The following is a 25,456-nucleotide window of genomic DNA, read 5'->3' as shown; positions in this document are numbered from 1 at the left end:
GGCCTGAAAAGCGGTACAAGAACAGCACTAGGTTGGCCACAGCCATCGCCAGATCACTACCATCATCCAGGGCCAGAGAGAGAGAGAGAGAGAGAACCCCTGCCTTGGTGGGACATACTTGAATATTTTTGCTGAGAGAGAAATATGATACAGTCAGATTGGATCTTCTGTTACATTCAGAAGTGCTGTTCCCTGAGAATAGCAGTAAGGAATCTGTTCTCAGGTCAGATGCTCATTGTGAGATTCCCAAGTTAAACCAATTGCAGCCAAATTCCTTTCATTCCAAAGCTTGGGGACAAATGATTTCTGGACTCAACACCCATGGATTCCTAAACACTGATCATCTTGTTTTTTGAGACATAAAGCCACTTTTTAATCGTCTGGGCTTAGGTTCGTTTGTTAGCAGAATTCCTTCACTTTGGTGAGGGAGCAAACAAAGGTCAACAGACATAACTGTCAGACTCTCTGGGGAAACGCTGTTTCTGCTCAACCATCTGACAGACGCTCATGGGCCATGGCCCAATACTTTGGTAACCAGGCTGAGATGTGTTTGAGGCGGCATTCTATCTGGGAACTGAGTGGTACCTGGGACATTGGTCGGGGCAGGGTAAGGGCTTGGTCAGGTTTGTTCTGGAGTTAGCGCCTAACCCATTAGGGACACTGGCCTGACTACCCATTGTTCCCAAAAGCTCTTTGTGCAAATGCCAAAGAGAGAAATAGAAAACATTAATGGATTTTTTTTGTGTAACATCTTTATTAGGATTATTCAAATTGCTTGTATATCATCCACACTCAGTAATCTTGAACAGAATAATAATGCTGGTAAGTGGTTTTCAGATTGTTCACATTATAATGTTACACGGACAGAAGGGAAGTACATACATGGGCGTTTAATTATTGTATTTTTTCACATTTTTTTGTTACCTGGTTAATGCAAGCCACATGCTTTGGAGCTCAAGACACAGGGTTAATTAATTATCATCATCATCATCAATATTATCAGACATTCTCTAATTAGGCCTATTTTTTATTAATTGCACAAACTTTTGAAAGTCATAGAAACTTGAATTACTTTGTTTATAGAATTCAAGACAGAGAAAACATGACAGATAAAATGGAAGGGGTTCACTAATGGTTAAACAGACGAGCTTGGCCGAGCTGACTGTTCTAATTGCATCTTGGTTCTTCTGGGCCTATTTCACTGGGGCCTTGTGCTTAAATGGACTCAGCTAGCTCGCTCTCGGAGGTGTATGAAATGATTCCTCATTTCACAGTAGTCTGACAGCAGCTTAGTCCTTTCATTTGAATCATGAGCGACCATTTGTAAACAGAGCGGGTGGAAACACTTTTCCCATTTACAATTGTTAACACTAACATCAAAAAGTTCCCACAAACCAACACATAAAGCCCCTTTAGAGCAAGGGCATCTTGTGTAATGAAACGGTAACTACACTGAACATAAACCCTGCATGCAGGATTACCTTGACAAAGGAGAAATGCTCACTAACAGGGATGTAAACAAATTTGTGCAGACAATTGTAAGAGAAATAAGCTTTTTGTGCATATGGAAAATTATTGGGATATTTTATTTCTGCTCATGAAAAATTAGATCAACACTTTAAATGCTGCGTTTGTGAGGTAAAACTACTGCTGATACCTTACTGTAACTCTGAGATGAAATCCTGCCGGTTTTGTAAATACAATGTGCACAAACAGGCATAGTAACACATAGCACAACTGCATGCATTTGTCAACACTATGTAGGAAAATTCAATAATTATACAATTGTATACCACATTTTTCTTCCACAATGAAAAAGACATCCAGTTAAAAGGTTCTGTGGCATCGCACCTAGCACAGAAAATGAGAAACTATGAACAGACTCAACATACAGGCAATACAACATTCAGGACAACACATCTAAAAACGTAACCAAAATCTAGTTTTATGTACAATACTCCAAAATACTTCTGTTTAACTGGACCAATCGCCAACTTACTTTTTCTGGCACAGGAATATTTCTACCTAAGAACTGCATGTCCCCCCCCCCTTCAGTGTGACAATCAGACTGCAACGCTACATCTGATTGGAGTAGGAGGTGGGTCCGCCCACAGGACTGTATTCTGATACCTGCTCCTGGTCTCCCTGGGCGCTGTAGCCTCCTGACTGGTCAAAACTGCCCTGGTTGTAGGGCTGCTGCTGGTTGATTGTCTCAGCCTGTTTTTCGGGAGGCGCTCCAGCGTACCGAGCTGGTCCTCCTTTATGCCAACCAGTCTCCTTGAAGACAAACCAGATGTTTCCTGCCCACAGGATGAAGTTTAGGAAGCCAAACACCTGGGGAGAGACAGGGTTAACACTTTATTTGGATAGTCCATCTGTCGCTGCTCTAAAGACTAGTAAGATCAGTAAGATTTCAACTATCTACTAACCCTAACCCTAACCATTATTCCAAACCTAACTGTAACCTTAGCAAGCAGTTGCTCATCAGCAGATAGTTTGTTGACGGTAGGACCATCTGTAGAGTATCTACAGATGGACTAGCTGGACTATCTAAATAAAGTGTGACTGAGACAGAGTATCACAGCAAAACAAACATACTATGGTTTATAATGTGTGTTTTGGTAGTGTGCAGTTCGCAGACTGACGCACCACAGAGGTATTGAGGCCTGACCAGCGGGGTCCTTGCACTGAGCCACACTTGTTGGTCATGACCTTACAGGCAGACATGAGCTCCTGCACCTCATCTGGGTCTGTGGCCACCTTGATGTCCGACAGGGCTTTAGCCCAGGCTGAAGAACTGACCAGCCACATGAAGGAGAACACCACGGTCACTATAAAGTCCTGAGGGGGAGGGGGACATGTTACTGAATATTGTTCAAGTTACTGTTTGCACAAGCAGCAGATGTCAAAGGTGCAGGGACTGAGTATAATATAGAAAATATATTGTCTGTAATATATATTGCCGCATGGAAGCACTACAAACACATAGCATACTATCTTATTCAAAATGTAGATTTGAAAATGGAAAGGTGTGAAAGGTGAGCAGCTCACGATCAGAGGGCCTCGGTTATTTTCACGGTACTTGTTCTGGAAGAAGATGTAGACTATGGTGGCCATGAAGGAGTAGAGGAAGGCGAACACAGCGATGGTGACAAAGAACTCAGCCGAGGAAGTGTAGTCCCCGATGAGAAAGAGCCTCTCCCTCCTCCTCCCCTCACACAGCGGAGCCTCGAAGGACACCTGGTGCAACCTTCCACAGAGAGGGGAACAGAGGAGTCTAAAACACCTGTAGTCGCTCTTTAAATAATGGAGAAAATAAGTCTGTCAAAAGTAATCAAAAGACCACGGAGGCTTTTATCTCGTGTGTCTCTGAGTGAAATATTAGCAAAGCTACAACTGACAGCATTTTAGACATCTTGTCTGGTGCTAATCAATGTGTTTGGCCTCATCTTACACAGTGCTACACAGATGGATCTTAGTTGCCTTGACTAAATCTTCCATATGGTGTTAGAAAATACATCTGCCATTGTCTGAAATATTAAACCCACCAGGCTGGTGGTGAAACGTATACTTCACACGCACGCACATTCCTACGCAAATAAACAGTAACACATTGACCAAGAAGACATTTTAATGAGGGGCAATAGTTCTGGAGATGATGACTCCTATTCTCTTTGGGTTATTGAAAATGTTAACGGGGCTGCACTGCACTCTTTTTACTGAGTTCGAGTTTGTTGAGCAAAGGCAGGCTGTGAAGTCTGTGTTTCGGTTTGACAAAGCTGTGTCCATCGATAACATTCAATAATCAATTAATTACATTCATTCTTGCACCATACAATACATTATTAGTTGTAAATATGTATTTTTCACATAATAATCCGGCTGTAGGATTCATTGTGGCAAGCAGGTCAAACTAAAATGAATGAGTCACTTGGAAAAATGTATCATGACCCTCGAGTGAGTAAAAATAGTAATTTAAAAAGAAAGAATCGTTTGCGAACTGCACATCACTAATTCGTATTGTCTGTCTGAAATGTTACGAGAGAAAGTTTCGTACCTAAAAGGGTAGGCAAAATCGATGCCAATACTGAGGTTGCTGCTGGCCTTGTCAAGCTGGCAGTCCACACTAACCCACAGCTGCCCACTGTAGCCTCCACATGTCGCAAATGCAAAAATTGAAAAAAGCTGTTGAGAAACACAAACAAAAACCACAACATTATTAAATTGGAACTCTGTTCAGGAGTAAATTGCCAACCATTTAATAAATAATCTGTTTAAAGTCTGAGAGGACATTACTAAAGACCCAACAAACTGAGAACTAGAAGAACCTCAGGGATAACTTGTCTTGCTGTCATTTCCTCTAAAATATTTATGCATCCATCAATTCAAATCAAACTTTATTTGTCACATGCGCCAAATACAACTAGTGTAGGTAGACCTTACTGTGAATTGCTTACTTATAAGCCCTTAACCAACAGTGCAGTTCATAAAGAGTTAAGAAGATATTCACCAAATAAACTAAAGTAAAAATAAAGAAGGTTACAATAATGAGGCTATATACAGGGGGTACTGATACAGAGTCAGTGTGTGGGGGCACAGGTTAGTTGAGGTCATTTGAACATGTAGGTAGGGGTGAAGTGACTATGCATAGATAATAAACAGCAAGTAGCAGCAGAGCACAAAACAAATACGGGTGTGTGTGTGTGGGGGGGGGGGGCAATGTAATAGCCCGGTGTCCTTTGATTAATTGTTCAGCAGTCTTATGGCTTGGGGGTAGAAGCTGTTAAGGAGCCTTTTGGTCCTTAGACTTGGCGCTAAGGTACCGCTTGCCGTGCAGTAGCAGAGAAAACAGTCTTTAACTTGGGTGACTGGAGTCCATGACAATTTTATGTGCTTTCCTCTGACACCGCCTAGTGTATCGGTCCTGGATGGCAGGAAGCTTGGCCCTAGTGATGTACTGGGCCGTACGCACTACCCTCTGTAGAGCCTTACAGTCAGATGCCGAGCAGTTGCCATACCAGGCGGTGATGCAACTGGTCACTATGCTCTCGATGGTGCAGCTGTAGAACTTTTTGAGGATCTGGGGACCCATGCCAAATCAGCTGTCATGTCAAAGATAAACATGAAGGCCAAGCTAGCAGCACTGATCCCTCCAAACAATTGTTTTGTCTTCCGGCAGGCAAAGCAGTGTTCAATTTCAATTAGGCCTCCTCCCACACACAGGTAATTCACATCCAGAACCACTATAGAAAAGGTCCATAGAGTTGGTGGAATTGCTGTTTAATTAATTGCCATTTGCGCAGCTGGGCCAGAGCGCTTTAATTAGGTCAGGCGGAAATGTCCGACAGATCTCATCTCATTAAAAGGAGGAAATCGCCCCAACTCGTGTCTTATCCAGACATTCTGTGCGTCCACGAATCAACCGATTCTGTTATCTTTCATCAAAACTATCTGTAGCGATCGGGAGAGCGGGTCCTCAGTTATTGTTTATAGTTATTACTGCGGAGCCCGGCTTGGAGCGCAAGCTTCAAACCTATTGTGTTATGTCAATGGACAATGATCACGGACCTATAGATCATCACAGGCCAATTATGCCATTGATATCTGGTTAAAATGTAACGAAATGACATGTACATATGAAAATAAACCTGGAAGGATGAAATATGAAATGTAATTATTATTTGGTGAATTGATAAATCCTGATCTCAAACTGGTTGAGATTATAGACTGAATAATTGATAACTGATTGATTTATTTGCATTATTATTCTCATGATTATGATTTATGGTTAGAATCCTAAATGACTCAATCAGGATTACTATTGAATTCATATTGAACTGAATTACCTAATTATGTTCATAATGATTGTTATGATTAGACTTTTGTGATTATGAATTTGATTGGATACATGTTATTCTGTTTCCTTTTGTTATGCAGCACAGACAGACTACCCAGTAAATAAATATACCACGTTGTGGTTAAAGGAATTCCTGCCTCAGTCTCCTCCAGTCCTCTGTCAGTCTGTCTAGCCACCCACACAGATTCCAATAATCGATCAACCACTCTCTCTGTGGTGGACTCACCCTGCAGACTTATACAGAGGCAGCGATACGGCTATGGCTAGCAATGTCTGGAGTACCCACCCAAGGAAGAGTGAGACAGGTTGAGAAAGACAGAGACACACAGAGAACGAAACAGAGAAGAAACTATTTTCAACGTGAAGGATCTTTATAGTGTAAATTATAGGCCTGACAAAGTACAGTTGAAGACGGAAGATGAAGACGGAGTCATTAAAACTCATTTTTCAACCACTCCACAAATTTCTTGTTTACAAACTATAGTTTTGGCAAGTCGGGTTAGGACATCTACTTTGTGCATGACACAAGTAATTTTTCCAATATTCGTTTACAGACAGATTATTTCACTTATAATTCACTGTATCACAATTCCAGTGGGTCAGAAGTTTACATACACTAAGTTAACCACTTGGAAAAATACAGAAAATGATGTCATGGCTTTAGAAGCTTCTGATAGGCAAATTGACATCATTTGAGTCAATTGGAGGTGAACCTGTGGATGTATTTCAAGGCCTACCTTCACACTCAGTGCCTCTTTGCTTGACATCATGGGAAAATCAAAAGAAATCAGCCAAGACCTCAGAAAATAAATTGTAGACCTCCACAAGTCTGGTTCATCCTTGGGAGCAATTTTCAAACACCTGAAGGTAGCACGTTCATCTGTACAAACAATAGTACGCAAGTATAAACACCATGGGACCACGCAGCCGTCATACCGCTCAAGGAGGAGACACATTCTGTCTCCAAGAGATGTATGTACTTTGGTGCAAAACGTGCAAATCAAATCCAGAACAACAGCAAAGGATCTTGTGAAGATGCTGGAGGAAACAGGTACAAAAGTATCTATATCCACAGTAAAACGAGTCCTATATCGACATAGCCTGAAAGGCCACTCAGCAAGGAAGAAGCCACTGCTCCAAAACCAGCATAAAAAAGCCAGACTACGGTTTGCAACTGCACATTGTGTCAAAGATTGTACTTTTTGGAGAAATGTCCTCTGGTCTGAAGAAACAAAAATAGAACTGTTTGGCCATAATGACCATTGTTATGTTTGGAGGAAAAAGAGGGAGGTTTGCAAGCCAAAGAACACCATCACAACAGTGAAGCATAGTGGTGGCAACATCATGTTGTGGGAGTGCTTTGCTGCAGGAAATACTGGTGCCCTTCACAAAATAGATGGCTTCATGAGGATGGACAATTATGTGGATATATTGAAGCAACAACTCAAAACATCAGTCAGGAAGTTAAAGCTTGGTCGCAAATGGGTCTTCCAAATGGACAATGACCCCAAGCATATTTCCAAAATGGCTTAAGGAATACAAAGTCAAGGTATAGGAGTGGCCATCACAAAGCCCTGACCTCAATCCGACAGAAAATTTGTGGGCAGAACTGAAAAGGCGTGTGCGAGCAAGGAGGCCTACAAATCTGATTCAGTTACACCAGCTCTGTCAGGAGGAATGGGCCAAAATTTACCCAACTTATTGTGGAAAGTTTGTGGAAGGCTACCCGAGTTAAACAATTTAAAGGCAATGCTACCAAATACTAATTGAGTGTTTGTAAACCTCTGACCCACTGGGAATGTGATGAAAAAAATAAAAACCAAAATAAATAATTATCTCTACTATTAGAGAAAGAATCTACAAGACCCTGCTAGGTAAAGTCTCCCCTTATCTCAGCTCGCTGGTCACCATAGCAGCAACCACCTGTAGCCCGCGCTCCAGCAGGTACAGTGCCTTGCGAAAGTATTCGGCCCCCTTGAACTTTGCGACCTTTTGCCACATTTCAGGCTTCAAACATAAAGATATAAAACTGTCTTTTTTTGTGAAGAATCAACAACAAGTGGGACACAATCATGAAGTGGAACGACATTTATTGGATATTTCAAACTTTTTTAACAAATCAAAAACTGAAAAATTGGGCGTGCAAAATTATTCAGCCCCCTTAAGTTAATACTTTGTAGCGCCACCTTTTGCTGCGATTACAGCTGTAAGTCACTTGGGGTATGTCTCTATCAGTTTTGCACATCGAGAGACTGAAATTTTTTCCCATTCCTCCTTGCAAAACAGCTCGAGCTCAGTGAGGTTGGATGGAGAGCATTTGTGAACAGCAGTTTTCAGTTCTTTCCACAGATTCTCGATTGGATTCAGGTCTGGACTTTGACTTGGCCATTCTAACACCTGGATATGTTTATTTTTGAACCATTCCATTGTAGATTTTGCTTTATGTTTTGGATCATTGTCTTGTTGGAAGACAAATCTCCGTCCCAGTCTCAGGTCTTTTGCAGACTCCATCAGGTTTTCTTCCAGAATGGTCCTGTATTTGGCTCCATCCATCTTCCCATCAATTTTAACCATCTTCCCTGTCCCTGCTGAAGAAAAGCAGGCCCAAACCATGATGCTGCCACCACCATGTTTGACAGTGGGTATGGTGTGTTCAGGGTGATGAGCTGTGTTGCTTTTACGCCAAACATAACGTTTTGCATTGTTGCCAAAAAGTTCAATTTTGGTTTCATCTGACCAGAGCACCTTCTTCCACATGTTTGGTGTGTCTCCCAGGTGGCTTGTGGCAAACTTTAAAGACACTTTTTATGGATATCTTTAAGAAATGGCTTTCTTCTTGCCACTCTTCCATAAAGGCCAGATTTGTGCAATATACGACTGATTGTTGTCCTATGGACAGAGTCTCCCACCTCAGCTGTAGATCTCTGCAGTTCATCCAGAGTGATCATGGGCCTCTTGGCTGCATCTCTGATCAGTCTTCTCCTTGTATGAGCTGAAAGTTTAGAGGGACGGCCAGGTCTTGGTAGATTTGCAGTGGTCTGATACTCCTTCCATTTCAATATTATCGCTTGCACAGTGCTCCTTAGGATGTTTAAAGATTGGGAAATCTTTTTGTATCCAAATCCGGCTTTAAACTTCTTCACAACAGTATCTCGGACCTGCCTGGTGTGTTCCTTGTTCTTCATGATGCCCTCTGCGCTTTTAACGGACCTCTGAGACTATCACAGTGCAGGTGCATTTATACGGAGACTTGATTACACATAGGTGGATTGTATTTATCATCATTAGTCATTTAGGTCAACATTAGATCATTCAGAGATCCTCACTGAACTTCTGGAGAGAGTTTGCTGCACTGAAAGTAAAGGGGCTGAATAAATTTGCACGCCCAATTTTTCAGTTTTTGATTTGTTAGGTCGCAAAGTTCAAGGGGGCCAAATACTTTCGCAAGGCACTGTATATCTCTCTGGTCACCACCAAAACCAATTATTTCTTTGGCCGCCTCTCCTTCCTGTTCTCTGCTGCCAATGACTGGAATGAACTACAAAAATCTCTGAAACTGGAAACATTTATCTCTCTCACTAGCTTTAAGCACCAGCTGTCAGAGCAGCTCATAGATTACTGCACCTGTACATAGCCCATCTATCATTTAGCCCAAACAACTACCTCTCCCCCTTCTGTATTTATTTATTTATTAATTTTGCTCCTTTGCACCCCATTATTTCTATCTCTACTTTGCACATTCGTCGACTGCAAATCTACCATTCCAGTGTTTTACTTGCTATATTGTATGTACTTCACCACCATGGCCTTTTTTGCCTTTACCTCCCTTATCTCACCTCATTTGCTCACATTTTCTACTGTATTATTGACTGTATGTTTGTTTTACTCCATGCTCCATGTGTAACTCTGTGTTGTTGTATGTGTCGAACTGCTTTACTTTATCTTGGCCAGGTCGCAATTGTAAATGAGAACTTGTTCTCAACTTGCCTGCCTGGTTAAATAAAGGTGAAACATAAAAAAAAAACTGCGTTTAAATGTATTCGGCTAAGGTGTATGTAAACTTCCGACTTCAACTCTAAAACAGTCAGAGGAAATACTGTCATTAGAGAAAACAATAGTCATAATCATACTCAACAGGGAGAGTTAGGCAAGCATGGTCATTCTGTAGCAGTTGAGTAGGAAAGGGAAAGGGGGATACCTAGTCAGTTTTACAACTGAATGCATTCAACTGAAATGTGTCTTCCGCATTTATCCCAACCCCTCTGAATCGGAGAAGTGCGGGGGGCTGCCATAATCGACATCCACGTCTCCGGCGCCCAGGGAACAGTGGGTTAACGGCCTTGCTCAATGGCAGAATGGCAGAACCTTTCTGGTCCAATGCTCTAACCAACTAGAGCGGGGCTGAACCCAGCAACCCTGCAGTAACAGGGCAAGAACACTATCTACGCCATTAAGGTCCAGACCTGTTGGCTGTAGCTGTGCTGTGCTGACATACAGATGGGCTATAATACTCCAAAACACTTGTAATGTCTATGATTGGATCATTGAGGGAGATATGAGGGTCAGTACTGGAGTACCTTAAGGGAGGTGTTGGAAGAACGAGGAACAATAACATTTAATATGATTTAATACACGTTCTGTCCTTAAAGCAATGCAGTGGTTTTGAGTGTGCTCCCTAATCCTAGAGCCTGGGGGATTGTCCTTCCTCTGAGGCCAGGACTAATGGGGTGTTACCAATTCTATCTGGGACTATCGGGGGGAATCACAGGCTGTGACAAATGCAGATGTGTAGTTTAATATTGCATAGGTTATCATTTCTATTGTAAAAATACAAAAAATTAACTCTCTGTGGCAATGATAGAAGAAAATCCTTCGGCTATAGGGAAAAAAACTGTGATTCCATGTATTCATTGTATCTAGTAAACTTCATGACGTAATTACAACGAAATGAAAGAAAGCAAAAGATACAACATCCCTTTGAGGTAACACCTCTCTGTCTATAGTTCTCCAGTGAGATGTTTCTAATACCTATGAAAACGCTTATAGAATTTCTACCTCAAGACATAGATTAGTGTTATAAGCCTGACATGGCAGCTTGGAGGTAGTTATATTAACAGTAGTAGTCTACACCACTGAGCATTGAACCTCGACTCCAAACTCTGTCTTAAATCAGGTATATGTACCCAGATACTTTTGTATAGTGTATCTGAGTGTATGTGGGCACCCCTTCAAATTAGTGGATTTTGCTATTTCAGCCACACCTGTTTGTTTTTTTGTGTGTTTTTTTTAACCTTTATTTCACTAGGCAAGTCAGTTAAGAACAAATTCTTATTTTCAATGACAGCCTAGGAACAGTGGGTTAACTGCCTGTTCAGGGGCAGAGCAACAGATTTGTACCTTGTCAGCTCGGGGGTTTGAACTTGCAACCTTCCGGTTACTAGTCCAACGCTCTAACCACTAGGCTACCCTGCCGCCCCGACAGCTGACAGGTGTATAAAATCGAGCACACTGACATGCAATCGCCACAGACAAACATTGGCAGTAGACTGGGCTTAGTGTAGAGCTCAGTGACTTTCATCAAGGCACCGTCATAGGATGCCACCTTTCCAACTTGTCAAATTTCGGACCTGCTAGAGCTGCCCCAGTCAACTGTAAGTGCTGTTATTGTGAAGTGGAAATGTCTAGGATCAACAACAGCCGCAAAGTGCTAGGCCGCACAGCTCACAAAATGGGAACGAGAACTGAAGAGCATAGCGCGTAAAAATCGTCTGTCCTCGGTTGCAACACTTACTACCGGAAGCAACACAACACTCCATCTGGAAGCAACGTCAGCACAAGAACTGTTCGTCTGGAGCTTCATGAAATGGGTTTCCATGGCCGAGCAGCCTCACACAAGCCGAAGATCACCATGCGCAATGCCAAGTGTCGGCTGGAGAGGTGTAAAGCTGGAAGCCATTGGACTGGAGAAGTGGAAATGTTCTCTGGAGTGATGAATCTGGGTTTGGCAGATGCTAGGAGAAAGCTCCCTGCCCGAATGCATAGTGCGAACTCTAAAGTTTGGTGGAGGAGGAATGATGGTTTTGGCTAAGCCCCTTAGATCCAGTGAAGGGAAATCTTAACACTACAGCATACAATGACATTCTAGACGATTCTGTGCTTCCAACTTTGTATCAACTGTTTGGGGAAGGCCCTTTCCTGTTTCAGCATGAGGTCCATGCAGAAAGTGTTTGTTGAAAAAGAGGGCACCCACAGAACACATGTTAATTGAATCAGGCACCAACAAAACAGACATAGGATGGAAGAAATTGGAGAGAACTAGCGTATGATGGACTGTGGTCTATGTTCCCTGAAGAGCAATGGGCCTAATACTTGTTGGATTATACTTTGTTTTTGCCTCTGTGGTTTGACGAAATTATGTTGAACTACTTCAGTTATGTACTCTAAAGATGAATCTCACTAGTTATTTCCTTGTCTCCTCTCCTTCATACCCACTGATCTGAAAAACAGCCTAGTTTCTTCATCAAAGACACAGGGTAGAGTCCCCCCAAGCGGTAGAGAGAGAAGCAGCAGTACCTCCACTACAAGTCCCTCTCAATGCATCTCAACAGGACACACCATCTCCTACTCTTTATCTTGGTCTCTCCAAGCCCACTTTCCATATAAAGCTATTTGCCTACAGGCTGCTCAAAACCATGATCACCATAATCAGAGCTGACACCTACTTAGCATGCAGCTCCATTCCGCCATTACAGGCAGCTGGATGGCCAGCTTGCCAAAAGGAGGAGAGATGGCAGTTTGGTTTCAATTCCTGGAAAGGCTGATTAAATGTCTTCTGACATTTTCAGATTGTGCAGTTTGACCTCACACACTCACCTGGGTACGAGCGTCAGTATTGACTAACTGGTCTATTAACCAATTTACTGCCTGGTGCTCAGGCTGAGGTCTTTTCAAACAGCTCATAATTTTCACAACTTCACAGTATTATTCCAACCTCATAGCGAGGAAATGCACTGAGTATACAAAACATTAAGAACACCTGCTCTTTCCATGACATAGACTGACTGACCAGGTAAATCGAAGTGAAAGCTATAATCCCTTATTGATGTGGGGGGTGGGGGAGGGGGTGTTCCTAATGTTTGGTATACTCAGTATATATATATATATCTAAATCACAGGGAAATCATGTTTTAGCCTGCACTGGGCCCTTAAGAGTTTATCGTTCAGTTTGCTTCCCTCTACTGGAGGTAATGGGTACAACTGAGCACTAACTACAGTGAAGATGGAAGCCCTTCCATTAACAGACAATTCATTGAAAACATTTAACTTTTAATAACCCTAAATGAGGCATTTAAAACTGTTACAAAAGAGAGTGAAAGTGCATGCTTGAACTAATGTACAATAACTGAACATCACATTTGTCATGTGCTGTACACCACATATTGCCACAGCCACTATCAGGTGATCCGTGCCACCTTGTGGTGGTAAATGGATAATAAGGGGAAGGTAGTGTAGTTCGTAGGTAGTGTAGTAAGTAGCTAGTGTAGTACGTAGGTAGTGTAGTAAGTAGGTAGTGTAGTAAGTAGGTAGTGTAGTAATTAGGTAGTGTAGTAAGTAGGTAGTGTAGTAAGTAGGTAGAGTAGTAAGTAGGTATTGTAGTAAGTAGGTAGTGTAGTAAGTAGGTAGTGTAGTAAGTAGGTAGTGTAGTAAGTAGGTAGTGTAGTAAGTAGGTAGTGTAGTAAGTAGATAGTGTTGTAAGTAGGTAGTGTAGTAAGTAGGTAGTGTAGTAAGTAGGTAGACCGTGCAGTCCAGTGTGGGAAGTGTTTCATTAATAGAGCTGTAATGTGTTCCTGGTTAGGCTGCTGGCTGAGACAGCTTTATGTCATCTCCTTCTTTAATTAACTGAGCTTCATATATCCACAGTGCATGAGAGAGTGTGTGTGTGTGTGTGTGTGTGTGTGTGTGTGTGTGTGTATGTGTCTGTGTGTGAGAGAGAGAGAGAGAGAGAAAGAGAGACCCAATCACAATTCACAGAATCATGATCATGTAAAATACAAATAATGACACACGCCTATCCTGCATAGATCAAAGATCGATAAAAGTAACGAAATCTCCATCTGGCCATCCCATAGTCCTGCTCTCTGTCCTCTCCAAAGCAGTACAGTGGCTCCATCTGTGTGCTAGCTGCTGTGGAGCATTTTGTATTCTCCCTAAGGTGGCATTGCAAGAGAGGAGCACATACGGTGTCCATCAGTGAGCAGAACAGGATGCTCGGCTCAGAAAGGACATTCTAAAGCACATCTACAATGTACTGTATCAGTCTCTCCGTTTCCCAAGGTATACTGTAAGTCTCTTGTCATTGTCTAATTTCAAGCACAGAGAAACACAGCAGGATGGCAGAAACAAATATATTCAGTGCTTTAAGTTCTGCGATATGGCATCTACCTCTAACATCACACTGTTCTGGTTGAGAGAGATCAGGGGCTTATGAAAAGCAAACAAACACACACAAACAACCCACGGTGCACAGATGTCAGTTCAACGTCTAGTTATGATTTACATTTGGTTGAGTTGTCAACTAACATTTCTTTATTAAAACGTGAAATCAACAAAGTGTCACCATGTCATTGGATTTAGGTGAAAAATTAGGTGAAAAAAATGCAATCAGTTTTCCACATCGATCCAACGTAATCACATGACATTCTTTGGTCGAAACGATGAGGCAACAATGTTAATTCAGTTTTTTCGCAGTGGGAGTGTTGGGTAGTAACAGATTACATGTAACGGGGATTATGTAATCTGATTACAAAAAATAACTAATCAACCCAGATTACTTTTTTTTTAATGAATTGGATTACATTCTTAAAAACAGCCAATTACATTTGGGACAATTTGATAAAACTTTGTCATCATTGTTATCATTTAACGCACCATTAAGACTTTTCACATGTTCTCAGAAATGAGATTGTTCTGCTGATTGCCCTTGAAGGGTGGAAGGCTTCTGTTATATTCAAACTGGTTGAATGAATAGAGGCTTCCAAAACATTTACACCTTGCCCAATGGTCCATCAGACAGGAGTCTGGACTACAGAGTTCCCACTTGCTGCTTTGAAGCAGTGCAGTTTCACTCTCTCTCTCATGCCTTTGTGAAATGCTTTCTGATTGTACAATATTTCAAAATGCAATTGCGGGAAAAACACTGTATTGAAAGCAACAACTATTGTTACTGTTGAAGAGAAAAGGGTCCCAGCTTTCTGGTATGAATTGTATTTCATATTGAAAAAAGGGCACTCACAGCAATTAAAGGTGGGTGCTGTCATGCCTCTCCTGTGAAGATCTGAAGGATCAGGTTACAGTGGGTTGGCTCTACAGAGCGCTCTCTCTCGTAGAGTGGGAGAGCGGGAAGTCTGCTGTTTCATGACAGTCGTAAATACAGAAACTCCTTTCCCCACTCTGCCAAAATGAAAGTTGGAATCCCTTTGTTACCAGAGAGAAATAGTTTTCAGTACAGTAACCTCAAAAGATTATATATTTTTCTGTATTCCAACCAGTGTTAATGGTCCGTGTGTATTTAAACAATAATCATGTCCAACATTTACTGTGTGGTGATATCATTAGACATTACAATGGAAACACTAACTTTAAGAGATTTCACAATGTATTTATCAGATTTACATCTAGCTGTTGTGGGGTGGCAGGTAGCCTAGTGGTGAGAGTGTTGGGCCAGTAACCAGAAAGGTTGCTGGATTGAATCCCCGAGATGACAAGGTAAAAATCTGTTGTTCTGCTCCTGAACAAGGCAGTTCACCCACTGTTCCTTGGTAGGCTGTCATTGTAAATATGAATTTCTTCTTAACTGACTTGCCTAGTAAAATAAAATAACATATAAGATTAAATATGAAACTATTTTTGAGAAGATGAAATGTGACTTTAGGATTCTAAATGAGAAAAATGTTGTTTTTTTTTTTATGTAAAGATTATCCAGTCAGTGGCCACGCCATCATGAGCACAGATATTATAGCCAAACGTCATTGAATGCCCCTTTCCATAGAGTTAATAAAAGGACTTGTGACAAAATGTACATTTAGTCAAGATAATGCAGGGATGCGGTCCCCACGTTGAAATGGCTACCACTCTATAGACCAAGCAGACTAAGGCATGAGCCAGATGTTGCAAAATGCTTTAAACAACTACATTACCAAAGGACAAGACCAGAGAGCATGTAGCAGTAGCTACATGTTGAAATGGTTAAAGAAATCTACAAACTAAAGACCAATTAGACTGGTAAACGCATCCAATCTAAGAACAATGGTACTCTGAAAGATCCATTCTCAAGAACATTTCCAAATGGTACTCTGACGTATCTATTATAAAAAACTAGTGGTTCCTCCTTTAAAAGTTGCGTCATACTGCGGCACACCTTGCGTGCTGCCGCAGCATTCTGTGGCATGTCATTTAACTGCCAGCCATTTTTTCTGTTATTGCAAGTTATTGCTAGTTTGACAACCAGAGGGAATCTTTGAGAAGCACTTGATAATATTCCGTATTGTCACGGTCGTCGTATAGAGGAGACCAAGGCGCAGCGTGGTAAGCGTACATACTTCTTTAATCAAAGAAATACTGAACAAAACAACAAAACCGTGAAGCTAATATGGCTAGTGCAGACAGGCAACTAAACATAGAATAACAACCCACAAAATACCCAAGGAATATGGCTACCTAAATATGGTCCCCAATCAGAAACAACGATAAACAGCTGTCTCTGATTGAGAACCAATCTAGGCAACCATAGAAATATAAACACCTAGACTTACAAAAAACCCTAGACATACAAAAACCCATAGACAATACAAAAACTAAACAAACTACCCTCGTCACACCCTGACCTAATCAAAATAATAAAGAAAAGAAAGACCTATGGTCAGGGCGTGACAGTACCCGGTAAGCACCAGGAGTTGGCTCAGGTCTCCAACCTGACTCAGCCAATCTCATCGTGTGCCCCCCAAAATGTTTTTCTCGGGACTGCCTCTCAGGCTTCCGTGCTAGCAGTGTACCCTCGTATCGTCGCCGTTCCTCAATTCTCCAGTATTTCTGCCTCTATCTCCTCCATAGGAGGGCGATACTCCCCCGGCTGCATCCAGGGTCCTGCTCCATCTAGTATTTCCTCCCATGTCCATGAAGTCTCCTCCTCCTTAGCACGCTGATTGGTCCTTTTCAGGTGGGTTCTTCGGTCACGGACGTCGTATAGAGGAAACCAAGGCGCAGCGTGGTAAGTGTACATACTTCTTTAATCAAAGAAAGAATACTGAACAAAACAAACCATGAAGCTAATATGGCTAGTGCAGACAGGCAACTAAACATAGAATAACAACCCACAAAATACCCAAGGAATATGGCTACCTAAATATGGTCCCCAATCAGAAACAACGATAAACAGCTGTCTCTGATTGAGAACCAATCTAGGCAACCATAGACATATAAACACCTAGACTTACAAAAAACCCTAGACATACAAAAACCCATAGACAATACAAAAATTAAACAAACTACCCTCGTCACACCCTCACCTAATCAAAATAATTAAGAAAACAAAGATAACTAAGGTCAGGGCGTGACACGTATTGGCATTACCAGAGAATTTAAAACCTTATAACATAGTATATGGGATTGATTTTTATGAAATTTGGCTGAATTAATTTGATTCATATTATGATGTTTCTATTCAGGGATAAACAAAAAATGAAACCCTCAGGGTCTATTGTTCAGCTATTAGCCCCTCTCCCTAATTTGCAACAAACTGTTGTTGTTCCCATCTCGTTCCTTTCCCTCTTCCAGGTGTCATCATTCTACGCCTGAGTGGCTTGCTTGTGGGCGTGCTGGCAGGATATGGAAGCATCTTCGGTTGTGCGTCAAGAATTCTGCATACAGTAGCAAGTTTGTATGAAGGTGTGGCTATTCACAGACAAATTGTTATATGCTATGGAGGTATATTTGTGTCTTTTTGTCGAGAGCAATTTCTTTCATTTTCTAGAAAAATAATTGTTCTGAAAGCAACCTTTCTCCGACACAAAGGAGGTCTGTGTGATGATAACATCTCAGGTAAGCAGCACTGGGCGTTCTTCCGTCCAACTTTTACGTAGCTCCTACGATTCAGTGTTGGTTCATAACATTCTACTATATTACATACATACAGTGCCTTGCAAAAGTATTCATCCCCCTTAGCATTTTTCCTATTTTGTTGCATTACAACCTGTAATTGAATTGGATTTTTATTTGGATTTTATGTAATGGACATACACAAAATAGTCCAAATTGGTGAAGTGAAATGAAAAAAATGACTTGTTTCAAAAAATGCAAAAAAATAACAAACGGAAAAGAGGTGTGTGCATATGTATTCACCCCCTGAAGCCCCTAAATAAGATCTGTTGAAACCAATTACCTTCAGAAGTCACATATTTAGTTAGATTGCACACAGATGGACTTTATTGAGATGGACCTGTCACATGATCTCATTATATATGCACCTGTTCTGAAAGGCCCCAGAGTCTGCAACACCACTAAGCAAGGGGTACCACCAAGCAAGCAGCACCATGAAGACCAAGGAGCTCTCCAAACAGGTCAGGGACAAAGTTGTGGAGAAGTACAGATCAGGGTTGGATTATTTAAAAAATATCCAGAACTCACGGACCAGGCAATGAAGGCATTAATCAGAGAGGCAACAAAGAGCCCAAAGATAACCCTGAAGGAGCTGCAAGCACCACAGCGGAGATTGGAGTATCTGCCCATAGGACCACTTTAAGCCATACATTCCACAGAGCTGGGCTTTATGGAAGAGTTGCCAGAAAAAAAGGCATTTGCTTAAAGAAAAAAATAAGCAAACACGTTTGGTGTTCGCCAAAAGGCATGCGGGAGACTCCCCAAACATATGGAAGAAGGTACTCTGGTCAAATGAGATTAAAATGTAGCTTTTCGGCCATCAAGGAAAAGGTATGTCTGGCTCAACCCCAACATCTCTCATCATCCAGATAACAGAATCCCCTGTGGGGATGTTTTTCATCTGCAAAGACTAGGAAATTGTTCAGAATTGAAGGAATGATGAATGGCACTAAATACAGGGAAATTCTTGAGGGAAACCTGTTTCAGTCTTCCAGAGATTTGAGACAGGGATGGAGGTTCACCTTACAGCAGGACAATGACACTAAGCACACTGCTAAAGCAACACTCGAGTGGTTGAAGGGGAAACATTTAAATGTCTTGGAATGGCTTAGTCAAAGTCCAGACCTCAATCCAATTGAGAATCTGTGGTATGACTTAAAGATTGCTGTACACCAGTGGAACCCATCCAACAATTTTGCCTTGAAGAATGGGCAAACATACCAGTGGCGAGATGTGCCAAGCTTATAGAGACATACCCCAATAGACTTGCAGCTGTAATTGCTGCAAAAGGTGGCTCTACAAAGTATTGACTTTGGGGGGGGGGGGTGAATAGTTATGCATGCTCAAGTTCTGTTTTTTTGTCTTTATTTCTTGTTTGTTTCACAATAGAAAATATTTAGCATCTTCAAAGTGGTAGGCATGTTTTGTAAATCAAATGATACAACCGCCCCCCATTTAATTTTTACATTTTTTTAATCCAGGTTGTAAGGCAACAAAATAGGAAAAATGCCAAGGTGGGTGAATACTTTCACAAGCCACTGTACATACCATAGAATGATAAATCATGCAATTATTATTTTCAAGCTAACTAAAAGCATTTAGCTACGAATCCCTGTTCTCGCCATTTTCAGTTGAATTAATCTAACTTTCTTTCATGGCAACTCATAAGCAGGCCATGTCATATTTGTTTCATAGTTGATATATAATCATATTTCATGACAGTGTAATGGTTAGCTTTTTTTACAGAAGGATGAAAGAACACAATATGTCTGCCAGGGAATGCTATTCTGATATGTCAGATGAAGAGTTAGACCAGAAAGTCAGTGCCCTTTTTTTATTTTTTTTTATTTCACCTTTATTTAACCAGGTAGGCTAGTTGAGAACAAGTTCTCATTTGCAACTGCGACCTGGCCAAGATAAAGCTTAGCAGTGTGAACAGACAACACAGAGTTACACATGGAGTAAACAATTAACAAGTCAATAACACAGTACAAAAAAGGGGAGTCTATATACATTGTGTGCAAAAGGCATGAGGAGGTAGGCGAATAATTACAATTTTGCAGATTAGCACTGGAGTGATAAATGATCAGATGGTCATGTACAGGTAGAGATATTGGTGTGCAAAAGAGCAGAAAAGTAAATAAATAAAAACAGTATGGGGATGAGGTAGGTGAAATTGGGTGGGCTATTTACCAATAGAATATGTACAGCTGCAGCGATCGGTTTGCTGCTCAGATAGCACACGTTTGAAGTTGGTGAGGGAGATAAAAGTCTCCAACTTCAGGGATTTTAGCAATTCGTTCCAGTCACAGGCAGCAGAGTACTGGAACGAAAGGCGGCCAAATGAGGTGTTGGCTTTAGGGATGATCAGTGAGATACACCTGCTGGAGCGCGTGCTACGGATGGGTGTTGCCATCGTGACCAGTGAACTGAGATAAGGCGGAGCTTTACCTAGCATGGACTTGTAGATGACCTGGAGCCAGTGGGTCTGGCGACGAATATGTAGTGAGGGCCAGCCGACTAGAGCATACAAGTCGCAGTGGTGGGTGGTATAAGGTGCTTTAGTGACAAAACGGATGGCACTGTGATAAACTGCATCCAGTTTGCTGAGTAGAGTGTTGGAGGCAATTTTGTAGATGACATCGCCGAAGTCGTGGATCGGTAGGATAGTCAGTTTTACTAGGGTAAGTTTGGCGTGAGTGAAGGAGGCTTTGTTGCGAAATAGAAAGCCGACTCTTGATTTGATTTTCGATTGGAGATGTTTGATATGAGTCTGGAAGGAGAGTTTACAGTCTAGCCAGACACCTAGGTACTTATAGGTGTCCACATATTCAAGGTCGGAACCATCCAGGGTGGTGATGCTCGTCGGGCATGCGGGTGCAGGCAGCGATCGGTTGAAAAGCATGCATTTGGTTTTACGGGCGTTTAAGAGCAGTTGGAGGCCACGGAAGGAGTGTTGTATGGCATTAAAGCTCGTTTGGAGGTTAGATAGCACAGTGTCCAAGGACGGGCCGGAAGTATATAGAATGGTGTCGTCTGCGTAGAGGTGGATCAGGGAATCGCCCGCAGCAAGAGCAACATCATTGATATATACAGAGAAAAGAGTCGGCCCGAGAATTGAACCCTGTGGCACCCCCATAGAGACTGCCAGAGGACCGGACAGCATGCCCTCCGATTTGACACACTGAACTCTGTCTGCAAAGTAATTGGTGAACCAGGCAAGGCAGTCATCCGAAAAACCGAGGCTACTGAGTCTGCCGATAAGAATATGGTGATTGACAGAGTCGAAAGCCTTGGCAAGGTCGATGAAGACGGCTGCACAGTACTGTCTTTTATCGATGGCGGTTATGATATCGTTTAGTACCTTGAGTGTGGCTGAGGTGCACCCGTGACCGGCTCGGAAACCAGATTGCACAGCGGAGAAGGTACGGTGGGATTCGAGATGGTCAGTGACCTGTTTGTTGACTTGGCTTTCGAAGACCTTAGATAGGCAGGGCAGGATGGATATAGGTCTGTAACAGTTTGGGTCCAGGGTGTCTCCCCCTTTGAAGAGGGGGATGACTGCGGCAGCTTTCCAATCCTTGGGGATCTCAGACGATATGAAAGAGAGGTTGAACAGGCTGGTAATAGGGGTTGCGACAATGGCGGCGGATAGTTTCAGAAATAGAGGGTCCAGATTGTCAAGCCCAGCTGATTTGTACGGGTCCAGGTTTTGCAGCTCTTTCAGAACATCTGCTATCTGGATTTGGGTAAAGGAGAACCTGGAAGGGCTTGGGCGAGAAGCTGCGGTGGGGGCGGAGCTGTTGGCTGAGGTTGGAGTAGCCAGGCGGAAGGCATGGCCAGCCGTTGAGAAATGCTTGTTGAAGTTTTCGATAATCATGGATTTATCGGTGGTGACCGTGTTACCTAGCCTCAGTGCAGTGGGCAGCTGGGAGGAGGTGCTCTTGTTCTCCATGGACTTCACAGTGTCCCAGATCTTTTTGGAGTTGGAGCTACAGGATGCAAACTTCTGCCTGAAGAAGCTGGCCTTAGCTTTCCTGACTGACTGCGTGTATTGGTTCCTGACTTCCCTGAACAGTTGCATATCGCAGGGACTATTCGATGCTATTGCAGTCCGCCACAGGATGTTTTTGTGCTGGTCGAGGGTAGTCAGGTCTGGAGTGAACCAAGGGCTGTATCTGTTCTTGGTTCTGCATTTTTTGAACGGAGCATGCTTATCTAAAATAGTGAGGAAGTTACTTTTAAAGAATGACCAGGCATCCTCAACTGACGGAATGAGGTCAATGTCCTTCCAGGATACCCGGGCCAGGTCGATTAGGAAGGCCTGCTCACAGAAGTGTTTTAGGGAGCGTTTGACAGTGATGAGGGGTGGTCGTTTGACTGCGGCTCCATAGCGGATACAGGCAATGAGGCAGTGATCGCTGAGATCCTGGTTGAAGACAGCAGAGGTGTATTTGGAGGGCCAGTTGGTCAGGATGACGTCTATGAGGGTGCCCTTATTTACAGAGTTAGGGTTGTACCTGGTGGGCTCCTTGATGATTTGTGTGAGATTGAGGGCATCTAGCTTAGATTGTAGGACTGCCGGGGTGTTAAGCATATCCCAGTTTAGGTCACCTAAAAGAACAAACTCTGAAGCTAGATGGGGGGCGATCAATTCACAAATGGTGTCCAGGGCACAGCTGGGAGCTGAGGGGGGTCGGTAGCAGGCGGCAACAGTGAGAGACTTATTTCTGGAGAGAGTAATTTTCAAAATTAGTAGTTCGAACTGTTTGGGTATGGACCTGGAAAGTATGACATTACTTTGCAGGCTTTCTCTGCAGTAGACTGCAACTCCTCCCCCTTTGGCAGTTCTATCTTGACGGAAGATGTTATAGTTGGGTATGGAAATCTCAGAATTTTTGGTGGCCTTCCTGAGCCAGGACTCAGACACTGCAAGGACATCGGGGTTAGCAGAGTGTGCTAAAGCAGTGAGTAAAACAAACTTAGGGAGGAGGCTTCTGATGTTGACATGCATGAAACCAAGGCTTTTTCGATCACAAAAGTCAACAAATGAGGGTGCCTGGGGACATGCAGGGCCTGGGTTTACCTCCACATCACCCGCGGAACAGGCAAGGCTGCCCCATGCAGGCTTTAGAATGATCAAAGAAGTCTCAGAGCAATGGGCCATCGTGTACAATGGAGAAAAATTAGAGAGTCTTTGCAGTGTGTAGATGGTGCAGGTATCATTGCATATTTCCCATAAACAAATGAACAACCACAATACCAGTTTGGTGTTAAGCTTTCTGTGCTGTATTGACGTATTCTGAAAATGGCATCTGCTCCTTTAGATTGAACGGTTATATCTACAAATAAGCTATTTTCTTTACTTTCGGAGAGCGAGCTGATCAAGGGGTCGAAAATGTAGCTATTTCCATATGCTCACTGTTCGAGGAACAGGCCGTGGAAGCTTTATTGCTGGCAAAAGTGTTCATAACCAGAGGTAATTAAACTATTCTGTGTTTTTCTCTCTTCCTCTCTGCATGTTTTGTTGTACATGGAACCAGTCTCACATGGATTAATTTAAAAAGCCTTAAGATGTCAGCTGCTAATTTTCAGATTTACACCATATGAACACATCCATTTTCACTGGACTATCTGTTGCTGCCAAGTCATAATTTCCCTGGGGGTTAGCCTTGCCCTCTATATTTAAATGTTTCAGCTTCACTCCGATAGGTGTCTGCATCACATACAGTATCTTCTATTGACATGATCTTTTATTGTTTATCCTCATGTGTCTGTTTTTCAGCATAAAGTACTCTGTAGCCACTTAATGTGGACATCAGGTGAGACCACACACACACAATAACAGTCTCTCTCCTTCATTTCATCCCTCTCCCCCTTCTCCCTAAATCCTCTAGGTTATATCAGCTGTGTGTGTTGGTGAACCCCTCCCGCATCTGAACTGGCTGACACAGAGGGTACAGCATGATCATAGGGGAGAGGTCACTTGGTCGGGTCAACAAGAAGTATTATTAAAAATATGCTTTACATTGAAATACAGATAGAGATGTAGTAGTCCCAGAGTTAATGATCCAAGGACAGTATTCCATTCACCCCCTGATGATTATGATGACTGACCGTGTTAGAATAAAAAAACAAGGCCTAATCATGCTCTCTCTCTGTATCCATATGTCTCTTGACAGCAGGTATGTTTTGATGTAAGAGAGGAAGCCAGTCCCGTCATCACCACCTTTGGATAGGGGGCAGCATTTTCACGTTTGTATGAAACGTGTGCCCAGAGTAAACTGCCTCCTACTCAGTCCCAGATGCAAATATATGCATAGTAGTAGTAGTAGTATTGGATAGAAAACATTCTGAAGTTTCTAAAACTGTTTGAACGATGTCTGTGAGTATAACAGAACTCATATAGCAGGCAAAAACCTGAGACAAAATCCAACCAGGAAGTGGGAAATCTGAGGTTTGTAGGTTTTCAACTCAGCCCCTATTGAATATACAGTGGGATATGGGTCATCTTGCACTTCCTACGGCTTCTACTAGATGTCAACAGTCTTTAGAACGTTGTTTCAGGCTTCTACTGTGAAGGGGGTTGAATGAGAGGGGAATGAGTCAGAGGTCTGCCAGCAGCCTTGGTCTCGTGACGCACGGTCATGAGAACGTTACCTCTCGTTCCATTGCTTTTCTACAGACAAATGCGCGTTCTCAACCCGCGTTCTCCACGGGTTGAAATTAAGTATCTCATTGAAATACTATCCTTTGTCCTCAGATTAATGCAGATGAAGGGAGTTAGATATGCAGGTTTTTTCTGTATATATGAATTACAAATCAGCCTTTACTTAAATACTGTTTCTAGTCTATTGCATAGTTACAATGTGTAATCATTTATGTCCCATGAGCGTGAGTGGTAAACACTGTTGAAGTGTATAATTGTGATACATACATGCAGACACAGCATCATTCAAAGAATGGAGTTTGATATGACTGAAAAATAATGTCTCAGAGATTCATACCTGAACCGCACATTTATTTGCCAAGGAAGAGTACATGATCAGTGAATATATTCAATGTACAGGCTACAATGTGGGGATCTTATGTGTGGTCATTTCTACAGTGCATGTATATAGGACTTGCATCCATGGCACAAACAAGTTATTATATTCTACTCTATCCATAGGCTTCACTAATGCCATCCAGACTTGAAGTTGATACAGCAACTATGATAGCAGAGATTCATAGATTTGTATGAATATTAGTTCAGAACCTAACGTTTTGGGGTCCATACACAGATCGGCTACATACTGTAGCTAGCCACACATCCATAGACATACAGTTATTTTTATCCTCCACTACACTAAGCAAGTAAATAGTTAGCTAGTTATGTTACTTCAGCTGCATTGCAAGCCAAGCTTATACAATTGTACATTCAATTTGCAGTAAATGTTTTAGCTA

General features: G+C 42.2%; 1 protein-coding gene across 2 annotated transcripts in view; it reads right to left on the bottom strand.

Annotated features, from left to right (window-relative positions):
* Positions 1-746: 746 nt before the first annotated feature.
* LOC135541120 (synaptoporin-like) overlaps positions 747-25,456 on the bottom strand; it is a 36,679-nt gene continuing 11,969 nt past the window's right edge. Inside the window, exons 3-6 of one of the 2 annotated variants that reach the window (XM_064967237.1) lie at positions 4,058-4,185; positions 3,052-3,250; positions 2,650-2,841; positions 747-2,334 (exon numbers count right to left, since the gene is read on the bottom strand). In XM_064967237.1, coding sequence (XP_064823309.1) covers positions 2,077-2,334; positions 2,650-2,841; positions 3,052-3,250; positions 4,058-4,185 — 777 coding nt within the window. In that variant the 3' untranslated portion in view covers positions 747-2,076. The remainder of the gene's footprint in view (positions 2,335-2,649; positions 2,842-3,051; positions 3,251-4,057; positions 4,186-25,456) is intronic. The other variant, XM_064967238.1, reaches the window with a different exon arrangement.

This window comes from Oncorhynchus masou, chromosome 6 (genome assembly GCF_036934945.1).
Source record: "Oncorhynchus masou masou isolate Uvic2021 chromosome 6, UVic_Omas_1.1, whole genome shotgun sequence".
Taxonomy (NCBI): Eukaryota; Metazoa; Chordata; class Actinopteri; order Salmoniformes; family Salmonidae; genus Oncorhynchus; species Oncorhynchus masou.
This window is presented reverse-complemented; position numbering and strand designations above follow the sequence as displayed.